Source organism: Triplophysa dalaica, chromosome 9 (genome assembly GCF_015846415.1).
Source record: "Triplophysa dalaica isolate WHDGS20190420 chromosome 9, ASM1584641v1, whole genome shotgun sequence".
Lineage (NCBI taxonomy): Eukaryota > Metazoa > Chordata > Actinopteri > Cypriniformes > Nemacheilidae > Triplophysa > Triplophysa dalaica.
The window spans coordinates 6,452,283-6,467,146 of NC_079550.1; the positions used below are offsets into that span (position 1 = coordinate 6,452,283).

General features: G+C 38.2%; 1 protein-coding gene across 1 annotated transcript in view; it reads left to right on the top strand.

The window, feature by feature from the left end:
• foxo1a (forkhead box O1 a) overlaps positions 1–10,559 on the top strand; it is a 38,386-nt gene extending 27,827 nt beyond the window's left edge. The window contains exons 2-4 of the mRNA XM_056756665.1: positions 6,103–6,294; positions 6,374–7,566; positions 7,660–10,559. Coding sequence (XP_056612643.1) covers positions 6,103–6,294; positions 6,374–7,566; positions 7,660–7,663 — 1,389 coding nt within the window. The 3' untranslated portion in view covers positions 7,664–10,559. The remainder of the gene's footprint in view (positions 1–6,102; positions 6,295–6,373; positions 7,567–7,659) is intronic.
• Positions 10,560–14,864: the final 4,305 nt, after the last annotated feature.

Sequence of the window (14,864 nt, forward strand, 5' to 3'; positions counted from 1 at the left end):
CACATACACAAAAATGAAAGCAAATGTTTGAAAACTGCATAAAAGAACCGGGCCGGCTGTGATTCAGAAGACTAGCTTTCTTCTGTAAATATTGAATGCTTAGAAGAGGAATGAGAGAGAAGACGGACTATAGAGGGAGAGAGAGAGAGAGGGAAAGGGCGAAAGCTGTAGAACAGTGTGGTCTTTCAGGCTCCTTGGAGGGAAGGACTGAAGTAAGAAGAGAGAGAAATAGAAATGGGACTCTATGTCCTTGGCTTTGCTCTGCCCGTAACACATGACCTCCAGCTGCCTGCTTGAGCTTACAGTGACATACACAGACGTACAGTTACTGCGTCACATTAAACCGCTTACATTTTTACCTACACATGCACGCAGATGTACACCACGATCAAACCAACCTGCTCCAGAAAAAATACTGAAGACCTGGAGAGCCGTCTGTTAGCATTCACGTGCCTTTTGACGATTTTATCTCGTTTGGAGCATAGCTTAAAAATATCTTCACGTAGTTTTATACAGTTATACACACAACATAATAGTTTTGATTAAAACACAAAGAGGGTTTATTTAGATGGGATAAAGACTTTAATTTTAGTGAATATATGGTCGGTTGTAAAATGTGTTATGCACAGATTGTCAGCTTTGAAACCCATTCACCAAATTTGTTCAGATATCAACAAAACATGAGTCACAATATTCATTACAGCAAAATATACTAAATATTTACATGCATATATTTATATGTATATAACTTAAACTATACTTTCATTTATTCATTTTTCTATTTTATGTTTTTCTTAAATGTATACATATATGTGTTTGTGTTTATAAAGACAAAATTAATATGGAAAGTACACAGACATATATTATGTAAACACAAACTTTATTTTATTTTATAAAGCATCGATGGACATGGGCCACTCTCTATCTCCTATATAGTGCACTATATTGGGTTGGGTGTCCGCCATTATTTTATAGTGGTGTCCGAAACCTGAGTGAACAAATACTCACTACATTCGTTAACTCTTTTTGACCCAGAATGCACTTTGATTTTGAGTGTACATTCGATGTACACTCACTTACCATTTCCCATGATTACAACATGCAACAACCGCTTGATTCATCAGCTGGATGCATAGTGACTGTTAATGCCACAAATGCACGTTTATGCACTTGTGTTTGTTCTTGGTGACAGCTATTTTCATTATAGACCATTTTGCTTTATTTTTAAATATATTAAATAATTGTATTAAACGTAATAAACGTTAAAATAAATAAACGTGGCAAACAGTTGTTTTGTTCTCTTAATTAAAAACTAATTCGAAAATGTGACAAATAAGGTGGAAACTTTACCCTTTTATTAAGCAATCCATGATGCCATGTTATATATAGCGTTATGTCGAATGTCCGCGACAGTATAGTGAGACGTAGGTTATATTACGTCAGTGTCCGAAATCGTCCACTTATTTTAATTCACTTATCCATATAGTGCACTTAAATGTAATTCACTATATAGGGAATAGTAAAGGAGTGAGGAAGTGAGCGGTTTCAGAGACAGCAATGTATACATGCAACAGATCGCTTTTTAAGATGCAATCTGTAACTTTTGTCTCTCTATTGCCACCTCTGGTGAAAAACTGAAAATTACAGGTTTAAATATCGCTGCTTCCTTATGAACCCTGCACATTTAGTGATTTTGTTGCATAAATCATTAATATGAATCATCCTTTATGTTTTTCAACTGGGTTTTGCAAATATCTAACCCATTAAAAAGTATTAAAAAGTGTTGTCAGTGTTTAAAATTGTTTTCCTTTTCCTTGAACAGGGATTTATGTACTTGCTCGATAACTGTATTTTTTCACTTTTAAGTTGAAGGTTGCAGCTTTTATAGTTATTTAATTGTAGGATTGCAGTTTTAAACTATTTGAAAAGTTACAGTAAAGGCACATATTCTGTCTAGGTTGGGGGCGGTGGAATTGGCTCAGGTCTGGCTGTATTAGAGCTCCCTGGGTTTGTGTCTGTGGTCTGTAATGCTTTGTTTGTTCTCTCTGGAGTGAGAATGGCTCTGGCTGGCTCCAGTGCTAAACAGAAGTCTGCCAGCATGGGGAGGAGTGCAGCGGGGCATCTCTGTCTCACCACCCCCAGCCTGGCTCTGTGGCATAGCATTCCAGTCATCTGCGCACACGCACAAATGCATGCTCAAAAACACAACCAATGCTTCCTGAAAGACAGGAAGTGAGGCCGGCTTCCTGTGACAGTCCTCTTTCATGTGGTCACTTCCTGTGTTTGGCTCATGCTATTGACTTTCTTCATGCCTCACAGGCTTAAAATCAGTGTCTGTAAAATCTTCTTTTTGTAATGGCAGTGAATTAGATGGTGTGATGCCAATTTATTTTGCTTTTACATTCTTAAACCTAAGCATTTTTTTTTTATATATGAACTTTGTGTTGTTAATAAAACATTGCAGTGGTAATTTAGTTTGTAAAATTATAATTATTTTGTTCTTGATTTTATAACTCGCTGCTGTTTTGCTGAAACCTTGTAACTCCATATTTCGTGATATAGATTTTTTGCCAAAAATCATTTTTATTAATCAAACAAATATAAAAGTATTAAAAAGTGCTTGTCAACTTTGACAAAACAGGATTTAATCCATTAAAAACGACACATTTCTTATAAACACACAATTTGGACATCCGAGGTTTCAGAAGGACAGCGACTAACTGTAAAATTTAAGTAAAATACAGTTTTTCACTTTGCCCATGCAAAACACCTCCATAGCCTGTTGTTTGTTGTTTTGCAGTATTTATTACATTTACTTTATTACAACCTATTTACTTAGTAAGCACACATTTCTATATCCACTAAAAATCACAATACGTCAAAATGCATAAGTAAATTCGAGCACAACTTCTGGTTCTGGTCATTTTATTATCCACCAACCTTTTTGAAGAGGTTTATTTTATTACTTTTACTATATATTATTTGAGGTATTAATCATCTCCATAACAGCAAGAAGGAAACCCCCAAAATACAAACTAGTACCAAACATTAGTAGTAATGCTTGGCTTCACTATTCAAATTGGAAACAATGGTGTTGTGGGAGGAACTATAGTTACCGTAGTAAATACTTTTAAGGGATGAATAATAGTGCGCTTTTCTAAATTTGGAGTGGCACACCATTGTATAAAAATGTATCTTCAGGACTACAAGAAAACCAAAAATGTTTTGATATTATGGAAATTTTGCACAATTTATTGTTGTTGCATTTATCCCCATGGTGATGAGCTTTTCATTACTGCAGCATAGTGCACCACAAAGTAACACAATAGAATATAAATATACACATTCATGCTGTACTGTATATCAAGATATGATGAATGTGCACAGATGACACATTGTGTTCATATACTCGACCATTACATTCCAAAAATTGCTCTGGTTTTTAATGTTGTGTCATTGTGTGTAGTGTCGTGGTATATGTGGAAAGGAGTATTGTTGCGAACCCAAGATTACAGGATCTCCACACAATAGAAAGGATGGTGGAGGTTTGGTAACCACAGACAGGAATGTGGATTGGGACAGCGTCGCATCCCACTTTCTGTGTACAAGAAGAGATAGAGATAGATACTAGCGGGCAAGCCGTCATTACGGTTGAACTTTGAACGCAGTGATTAGCTGGAATGTTGAAGTTCCTGTGTTCTCCTGCCGCTAATACATCAACTATTGTAAAAACAGGCTAAAAATGTGTCAATCGGGAAGGAAGCTGCGGATGTGCACACAGGATGAGCGTGCTTTGATATCGTTCGGGTTCTCTTTGTCAGTTTTTCTCAGTTTGTTTCTAAGACGTTCTGCCCGATCTGGACGGCTCATTGACCAGTGCTATTCAAGGGACACGTCAATGCATATAGTGCGACACTCAAACAGGATAAATATCCACCATCATATCTCTGGTGTTTCAACGTTCATAAGTGACGTCACGGGAACCCGCATTCCACTAGTTCACCACTAGGTCACGAACACATTCATAGTCGGAGTTCACATCCAGAGGACTAGCAACTTTCAAAAGTGCTGTTCTTCAGACTCTTTCCTCTCAGAATGCCGCGTTCTGTCTCGGTATTCCCCAGACTCCCCCAGGCTCCTGATCTTCAAAACCTTGTAAAGAAAACAATATTCAGATGTGGTTGCGGTTAAATTTGCTACGGAACACACGTTTGCGCACCAGCCAGGCTCACTTACCCATAGAGCCATTTCACACGACATGCAAACTTGTGTTTAAATGTGGGGTCACTGAGTTTACGGTGCTTACATGTGTGGAAACGATTATTAAATTCGGGATAGACGGACGATGATACGGTTAAATAAGAGACATTACTTCAATTGGTGCTGTCTTTAGATTTAGGTTGCGTGTAGCTCATAAGACTCTTTTTGCTTGTTCGTGTGTTGGGTTGCGATTGATTTAAGTTTGGGGTCTCGCTTCTCTTTGTCAGCGGTTGACACACATTGGCCAAATTTGCAATAATTCCCTGCTCATGGACCATCTGGGGCGTATTGGTATCGCAGGCTGAAATCATCAGTTTTGATCGGATTTGTTGGCTTTGAGCAATTTGAGCAAGGTTTTTATTAGGATTCTGAAGATTTTGCTATTGTTGCTATTATCTTAAGAATAACTAGTTAAAAGCAAGCTTACATTTGTTTCCAGAATCAGATTTAACTGCCTGTAAACATCACACTAAATAAACAATGGTGATTGGATGTTGTAGGTCAGATAGCGTCTCTAAGTAGGCAGGTCTTGGCCAAAATAAGCTTCAATGTGGAGCATACATTATTCTGATAGTAAAAGTCTGGCTGTGCAACCCTATAAGAGTCTTCCGTAAATACGGTGTCCATATCTAAAATGTTACAGTCACTAGGATTTGTGGACCAGATTGAAAAAAACTTGTCTCTCTGCATGTGCCTCATAAAGCTTTTTACTTCACAAACAACCGCAAAGACCATCTTAAGCTGCTATCGCATCCTGGAACTATCCATTAACAGGTATAAATTAGACGCAGGAGGCATTAGGCCAGCATTTCAAAAATCCCTCATTTTCCTCATGTCTAGGGAAAATGGTCCTAATGATTATGATCACCATGACAACGTAGGTAATGGGCCTATGTTAGGCTCAGTCTTTACCTGGTTTTGACAGACATTATGGGATGCAGCTTTAGATTTATTACTGTTCAATTAAAATACAATGTAAAAACAAAATAACGTCACTGTGTGGTAAATCACTAGTAAAAAAGGGCTTTTAGTCTTTTTAAATGTATTGTAGTTTTATTCATATTTTGAATTAGCTTTTATGTTTTGATTTTTAGTGTTAAATGTAGCTTAATTTTTTGCAATGTTTTATTGTACTTCTGTCATTTTTAATTTATTTGTATATTTATTATACCAGTTTATAAGTTAAATATATTTTTTGTGCCTCGGTTTACCTTATTTAAGATTAAGGTGGCTTTACTCATTTTCGTTATATGATAACATTTTATTTAATTCAATTAATACAATTGTTTTAATAGTTTTAGTAAACCACTGTACCCTTGACAGGGTGGAATAAATATCAAAGTTTAATTCTGAGAGTTCATTCAGATGATTTAGCAAGTTAGCTTAGCATAGGAAATATAACAAATATATGTTTAGTTGTTTTTTATCATGACTGGCCATTGATAACTGAATTTGAAAAAGGAAAATCAATTTTTACAAAAAAAATAACAATATGCTTTCATAATGCACAATGAAACATTGAAGCGATTCTTTTATTGTATTTCCACATACCAAAGAGACAAATTAGATAATATTTGGTCCAACTTGTTTATAAGAATGACCGACAGTCAAGAAAAACTGTCCGCCGGTCTCCTTTGAATGTCATAAAATGATGCATCTACTCTATGTGAAGGAAAGGTTGAGTGGAAGAAAGAGGAGGTGAAGAGAAAAGACCAAGCTTTAATAGAAAACAGCTGTCGTGAGGATTTGCACTCTGCTGATTTACCGTCAGAGGGGAATTTACGGGAACAGGGCAAACTTCGAATATAACACTCACTCTCTCTCTCCCTCTCTCTCCTGTAGAACTCGATCAGACACAACCTGTCTCTGCACAGTCGGTTTATCCGGGTGCAGAATGAGGGTACAGGAAAGAGTTCCTGGTGGATGCTTAACCCCGAAGGTGGCAAGAGCGGCAAGTCGCCTCGCCGCAGAGCTGCATCCATGGACAACAACAGCAAGTTTTCCAAAAGCAGAGGACGCGCGGCTAAGAAAAAGGTAAAAGTTGTAACAAGACGCTGATAGAGTGCAACATTAACCTCAACACTAACTAACTGATCTCTGTATTTATTTATAGCTTGCCCTTCAGGGCGGACCCGAGGGGGGTGCAGACAGTCCCGGCTCCCAGTATGGCAAGTGGCCCGGCAGCCCGAACTCCCACAGCAACGATGACTTTGACGCCTGGACGGCATTCCGTCCCCGCACCAGCTCCAATGCCAGCACCCTCAGCGGGCGTCTTTCGCCCTTCATTGACGATGAACTCGCCGATTCTGACGTCCACATGGTCTACCCAGGCCCTGGGTCCGGGGCGAAAATGACTTCCACCCTCCCTAGCCTGTCCGAAATGGCTGGTTCACTCGGTCACAACGGTTCTGAGAACGTGATGGAGAACCTTCTGGATAACCTCAACTTGCTCTCACCCAAGAACCCATCAGTGGGGTCTGCCGGAGGGCCTGGATCTGGGTCCAACCAATCCTCACCCTCCTCGCTTATGCAGACCAGCCCTGGTTACTCCCCCTACAGCTCGCCAGGTCTCAACCAGCAGAACCAACAAGACTATCGCAAGTGTCTCTATGGCCAGACAGGGATGGGCAGCATTTCCTCCATGCCAATGCAGACTTTGCCAGAAAACAATCCCAGTTTTGGTCCCAGACCAGGATCCATGGTCCAGTTTAACTGTCCAGCTGGGCTGCTGAAAGAGCTTTTGACATCTGAAGGTGAGCCCGGAGAGCTCATGCCCTCAGTGGACACTGTTGTCTCCCAGTCAAGTGGAGGATGTATGCTGCCGTCCTATAACAGTGCACGGAATGAACATATGGGAGGCAACCATGCCCTCTCTCACCCGCACAGTATGCACGGACAAGCCCCGCCCTTGTCGGCGGCAATGAATGGCCGATCGTTGCATCCCTTGACCGCCATTGGCCACAGTGTCGCTGCTGGACGCCTGGGAAGCATCAAATCAGCCATGCAGATGCCTTACGGAAGCCATCTCGGTGGTGTGGGAGGGCTGCCACCCTACTGCAGCATCAACAGCAACGGATACGGCCGCAGCCCAGGACTGATGCTCCACCACCAGCAGCAACACTTGGAGAAGCTGCCAAGTGATCTTGACGGCATGCCTGTTGAGCGATTTGAATGCGACGTGGAATCCATTTTACACGACACCCTCATGGACGGGGAATCGCTTGACTTCAACTTTGACCCCATGGCCACTCAACAAGGGTTTCCAGGGCACAGTGTGAAGACCACCACTCATAGCTGGGTGTCTGGGTAGGAACATTTTCAATCAAATGCGGGGTTAATATCAAGCAATGCACTACAGAAGTTTTATTCAATGCATATAACATTGTTTTATTCTTTCAGGTAAAAACACTCAACTGGAAGATGGCAACTTGAAGCAGCTATCCACACCCATCCAATCCTCTTCTCAAGGATGCAGACCCTATTATTCCTTCTCTTTCTTCAGCAGATGAGGTCATGACACGACCGCACACTGCCAAGCACGTTGGCTCGACGTGGAGCTCATGTACAAGGACTCTATTTCTCAAATATTTGGACTCAAGTTTTAAGTGCCAAACCAGGTGCCTGTGCTCCCTAGCCAAACTGACAAGCTTTATTTCGCTGCCTTTTTCTCGCTGTAAAGAATCAGTGGTCCTATCAGGGCAATCGAAGATCTGAGGCCCTTTCATTTGCTGCAACACACACACCAATGTTCATATAAATGTTTTACAGCCACATTGAGGGCGAACAGTGACACGGTTAACCACCAAATCCAACAGCACGCATTCACAAATACGATACACCTCAGTGATACGCATGGTAATAGCTCACTTTCACCGTTTTGTTGTCAGAATGATGACCTACAATTTATGCTGAGTGTTATAATGCATTCTTATTGAGCTTCTTTGTTATTGGCCTTATTGGGATTCAGAACTGGAACATCCGTGCAAGGAATGACTGTAAATAGATTTACTTAGAAAAAGTCCTGTCGACAGGGGATCTCGAAAATTAGATTTTCAAACATACCTCCCATTCATCGCATCACAACACTTTCGTTTCTGTCCTGTCAGCGTATTTTACGTAGAGCTGACGCACTACGTTTTCGAAGAGGGTGTTAATATAAACTAGTGTACAGAGAGTTTACACAATGATATCAACAATCAGGGCAGCAGGTTTAATGTTGTTTTGTAAATTGGAAACTGGATCCGACATCGTACATTTTGGTGGACATACACAGAAGGGCGTTTCTCATCTGAACTGTGTACATCTTTCTACATCTCTTGTAAATACATGAAATATTTCAAAAGCATTTAAAGTAGAAACATGGAGTTTTTTTGTATTTTGAGAATTATTCTTATGGTTGTTCTTATTGGCTTCAGTTTGAGATTTTCGAGATTAAGCTGTGTATAGTGCATTTCGACAAAGTTAAGGGACAAATCCACAATTTTAAGAGTATTTCACAAGTGTGTTCCTACCTTTGGTCGATCTACTTTGCGGTCTTTTAAGTCTAAGGGTAAGAAACAGAACTGTGGATAATTGTTGGATTTGCTCTTAAGCCTTTTTCAACCCAACTGTGGCTGATGTACATTAGTTAAGAACTACAGCGCTTAGGAGATTCTTCTACACCTTTGCCGCTGCATTGAATCTGTTTCTGTATTGCTACAGTCCTCTACATTTTAAGAAAACGTAGAGACTTATTTACTTATTTATTTCGCTAAATGAAAAACAATGTGATTGATTCATGTCACAGTGTATCATTTACACTTTTATCATATTTCTTTTCTCTCTTAATTTGCAGGCACTGTGACGTACATGTACATTAGGTTTGTGGTGATCACAAAGTCACAAAAATGCTCCACCGTTATAGTCCTTTAGCGTTGTCTTTTTTGCCTTTTTATTTCCATCTCCTTACCTAAATGATTTTTGTTTTTTGCACATGTATGCAATAGACATTTAATGTCTCAAAGTGTCTAGAAAATACTGAACCAGGGTATCGATTGCTCAATAATTAATTTAAATGACTTAAGAAGTATCATAAAACAAACAATGAAACATTTTAATAAGAGAGGGTAACACTATTATAAAGCTGTTCGATATAAATTTTAATCCTACAGGACATTTTTTCAGTTTGGTTTATATTCATGCGACGTTATGCCAGTTAGCTCCGCCCACACTGACATCTCATTGGTTGAAAATTTGAATTGTATATTTAGCATCAACGTATATTAATTGGATAAGATATTAATTGTGGGGCGTGGTGCAGCAGTTTCACTTTCAATATTTTGCGTCAGTCTTGATCAGGACAAGTGTCCGAAAAATTCCAGATGTCTGTTAAATTCACAATTATTTCACATTATTGGATCAATTACCTCTGACCCATAATGTCCCACACAAAAAAGGGAAAAAAAGAGATATTCTTGATTAAAATAACTGATGATCATTGACAGCGCAGAGAATCTTACACGCATTTGCTTTGTGAATATGACAGGTGACCCTCGCCTACGCACATCCATATACTCTAATAATAATTTAATGTCATCTCCAGTTTATTTTTACTGAGATCTTTGATATTTCATGTTTATAGAGCCGTGGAGTCATGTTAATGTCACAGTTGTTAGTTCATAGTTCTGAAGAATATGAAGTATATTTAGAGAGTAGAAGAATATTTACATGCAAAGCTTTTTGTACACACACTGTTATTCTTGTATTTAGCAACAGTTTGTAGAAAAACAAGGAAATTGCAAAACGAAAAAATCGTAATCGAAAACAAATTTAGAAAAAAATCATATGTTTCTCTGAATTGTGGAGTTTGGACCAATTTTTATGAAACAAAAACTATAAATGAAATTATTGCACTTTGTCTATAGATACAATGAGTTCTCCTAGAGAGACGTGAAGATAATCTATTTTGAAACAAACTGTTACATTTCTTAACTTATGTACAGAAATCGTTGGAGTCACAATTAAATGATTATATAACTAAAGGTGCAATTTGTTTATGTAGTTGATAAAGTAATAATCTATAAGAGAAATGATATTGAAGACATTGTTAAGATGACATGCCAATACTGACATATGTATATTATATCTACTTTCTTTTAGTTTGTCAGCAGTGAGCAAACTGTTTGTGAAATGTGAGGCCATAGCTCTGGTTTTGCTGTTGACGCCTATTTTGCGCTTGTATTTCCATACAAGAAACTTGCTATTGCTGTAAAAAGCCATGTGTATATAAATGATGTTATATAAAGATGAATCAAATTTGACTGTCTCTCTCTCTTTATTTCTTTCTTTCTTTACTTTCTGTGGGGAATCAGTTATAAAATGAATGTCTTAACACTCATTTGAAACACAAAATTACATTATGAAAAATCCACAAAATCTGGGGCACAAGTTTCAACCAAATCAAACTTCAGGAGTGACATTAAATCATCAAACAGCAATATGAAAAAAACTGACAGCATGACAAGACACATGCAAACTGATACAAATCTAGGTTATCGCAATCTTTTTTTTACTTTTCCTAAACATATGTACACAATATGACCTGTATTGTTAAGTGAATCTGAACTTGTTTTCTTTGCAGTATTTGAGGGTCTGGAAAATACAGAGCATCTTTTTTTCTGTTATTTTGACATGTTTCTCCAGATTTAATTTTCTGCAAATAAATGCAAATAGAAACAATATTTTTATCTGAAATCTGGGAGAAATATTGTTGATAGTTCACACAAGGCACTTTTAGAAACATTAGTGCCATATGGAACCATATTTTGGTGCTTCAGTGGTTCTTCAGCTGTTCTGTGGGATGACTGAGGTGCTATGTAGAACCGCTGAAGAAGCATACAGGGGCTTAACAGTTTCTTTATACGGAAACGATGCTATAGCACCTCGGTCACCCCAAAGAACTGCTGAAGAACCACTGAAGCACCAAGATATGGCGCTTATATCGCACCAAAATTGGTTCCCATACGATTCCAAGCAAAGAAACACTTTTAGTGCTATATAGCACCTTTTATTTTAGAGTGTGAAACAAAATAATTTTACATTAGCACATACCTATAAATAGTAATGGTCTTTTAAATGATCTCCTAATATTTTTCAGAGTTAAAACCACTGTGGACCATACTCGATGTTCTCCCTAAAATACCTTTCTCCTTTAGTCAGAATGAACCCATTCACCTCACTTCAGGTTTTTTTCTGGCTCCTCCTCTGCGCTGAGATGTGATCAGCTCGGGGGTTTCTGAAGCCAGATGGTCCTGTGGAAAGCAATCGTGTGAAAAGCTGTAGGGATCTTTGTCCTGGCTTTGATAGTAAAGGACGCCAGGAAAAAAGTGCAGAACTGGCACTTTTTACTCCATGCACTTCTCTCCAGGTCTGGGTGTTGAATTTCTATTATGGTTCTGGCTTCCAGCTGGGGCCTCGTCGCTGGAACGATCTTGACGTTGTGCCCCGATCTCCCTGGAAAACACCCAGCCGAGAGAGAACGATCTGGATCCAATATCAAATATACTCTCTCTTAAAGGGTTAGTAAATCCGCAAATATCATTATTTACTCACATTCATCTCATTCCATCTGTATGACTTAGTTTCTTCGGCAGAACACAAAAGAAGATATTTTGAAGAATGTTGGTAACCAAAAAACATTGACCCCATTGACTTCCATTGTTTATGAACAAAACCACAGAGACATTTTTCAAAATATCTTCTTTTGTGTTCCACGTTTTGTAAAACACTCTACTCCCCATTTGTTGTTACTGCATTAAATATTAGTCTTCTTCTGGAGTAAATGTAGACAGAATATTCCTTTAAGATCCTAAAAAGGATGGTTGAAATACCCAGAAGGGGCTCTGAGGGGGTCACTCAAGGACTTGCGTTGGGTTTTGGGAGAAAACAGGTGGTAAGGCTCAATGCAATATGAGAGCTGGCATCCTGTACTTTTTCTCACAACTCTCCTGAGTTCAGTCTTGCTTTATTTTCCCAATCTCGTTTCTTTGCTCAGCGGTGTGGTCCAGCGTTCACTTTAAGCGGCGTGTGTTGACAGGGGAGGAGGAGGAAGCGGAGGAGGAGGGACGCCTCCCCATTGAAGGCCTCTCATGAGCATATTCCTTTGGAATGCGGTGCGTGTGAGTTCTCTCTCTGTTTGTGTGTGTGTGTAAGATTGGTGTGGACGGCAGCCAAAGGCATATATGGCACGTATATTACAGAGGGCACCAAGCAAAGCAGGCAGGCAAGAAGGTCACACGAGGACACCCAGATGTGAGGCTGGTGCAGTCTGGAGTCTTTTAAAGTGGATTTTAAGGATCTCTTCATCAAGCTCCTGTACTCTTTTTCTGAGCAAAATAAAAAGAGGGGTTATTCTTTTGGCACCTTCTAATCTGTTTAGTTTAAATCAGAAATTGGAATCGTGTCAAACTGAATCTTTTTCTCCTCTTTGGATTAGTTTTACTTGCGCAGGCACAGTATTTAAAGGATGAATTTAAGGTAAAGTTCACCCAAAGATAAAAATTCAATCATCATTTATGGGGTTTAGTTTTCTTTGGTTAACAACATACTTCAAAATATCTTCTTTTGTGTTCTGGGGAAGAAAATAAGTCAAACAAGTTTGGAATGAGATACGGCTGAGTAAATTATGACAGAATTTTCTTTCTTTGAGGGTGAACGATCCCTTTAACCCAGACATGACAATTCAGTCATGGTTTACTTACATTTATGTTGATCCAATCATTGTAACTTAATTGAAACAAAAAACAAGAAATGTTACAATATACTCTTTTTCTCGATTGCTAACACACAATTCATGAAACAATTCACCATTTTCTGACAACTATAAACACATTCTCAGAACAATACACCAACTGGTACAAACCCCACACACAAACAGCCTCATTTTGCAAAGATTTAACCATGTTTCATTCAGAAAACACAAAAACATAATATGCTCAAATTTGTGATTGTCAAGTTCACAAATGTGCATTTGTAGCCTTTTTTAACTGTTCCTTAATTTTGCTGAAAATAGTATACTTTTAAGAAATTAAGCCAAAGGTGCACAGGATGCCATATTTTTTTACATTGCCTCCTATTGACCAATCGCTTCACTCTATTGTTTCCTATATCTTCTCTGTAAGTCGCTTTGAATAAAAGCATCTGCTAAATGCCTGAATGTAAATGTTATTTGTGCAGTTGTGTACTGTAATGTGTTGAATGATCAGTTCATATTGTTATTTGGTTTTTAAACTTTCCGTGTCTTGTATAATAAGGTCATTTTCATCTACATTACAGTAGTGTACATTTTTTTTTTCTTCTATAGCTCATTCTGCTCTTCCGCACTCTTATATGTTGTATATTCTAATAAACACTAAGTTGTCAAATTAGCCTTGAATCCCAATAAGAGATTTAAGTAACCGAGTTATGAATTGATCTCACCAGTGTCTAAGACTATGTTGTAGTGTGGGTGATTTTGAGGGCTTGTGTGTCATGTCTGGGAGCAAAGTTAGTTTTTTTCAGATAGTTTGAATGGTTTTGAGAAGAGAGCTTTATTTTGACCTGAAAATAGGATGTTTGGGGAATTAGGTGAGATGTTATGGATTTGTGCTTACTGTTTTGAGAATACGAGGCATCATTTCAAGAAATGTGTGTAAGCAACCGAGAAAAACTGTAATAAATATAAATGGTGATTGAGGCTATACGTATACCCAACATTTTTGTGTTCCACAGAAAAAAAAATTCGGTTTGGGCTGACATAATGTTGAGTAAATGAGGACAGATCTTTGAAGTACAATTCTTTGAAAGTTAATACCACACTTCAACAAACAACACGGTTTTTGAAACATGGCATATAACTTGTTCTGCACAATTTTATTAATCTTAGTGTAATGTTAAGGTTTTGTTCAAAGCAAGTGTGAGAAACAATTATCATATAACTGTGGAAACGACTCCAGAAACAATAGAAACATTCACATTCACAGTTGAGCATATGGATCATTCCACTCTATTATGAATAAAAATGGCAAAAACGTAAAATGTGAATGCTTTTATTAAATATATAATACCTAAAGGAATCAAACTAATGTCATGTATTCCCAAAAATGTAATGAAAATTCTGTCATCATTTACCTGTATACAACACAAAGAAAGGTAGTATACTATGGCAGTAAATGGGGGATAAGATGTGTTTGGTTTCTAACATTCTGCCAAATCTTTCTGTGTGTTTATCAGAACAAAGACATTTATTCAGGTTTGGAAGAATCCCTAGAATTTCATTTTTGGGTGATCTACCCCTTCAAATTTTTGTGTCACTTTGTTGTCAGAAGTACAAAAATATTATGAATAACAGAACTAAGGACAGCAGAAACAATGACCATGTGGAAGCTTACTTCTATACTGGAATGTTCCAAGTCTTAATATTTGTCAGAAAAAGATAAACATTTGGGAAACTTTAGAGGAGGACTTGAATTCATCGGGTATCGATTTGACTGCTAAAAGTGGTTCCTTTAGGGAAGTCGGTGCATCCAAAGCCCATGTTTGAATGTTTGATATGTCCCTCCCCAGAGAATCTACGGTCTTTATCGATT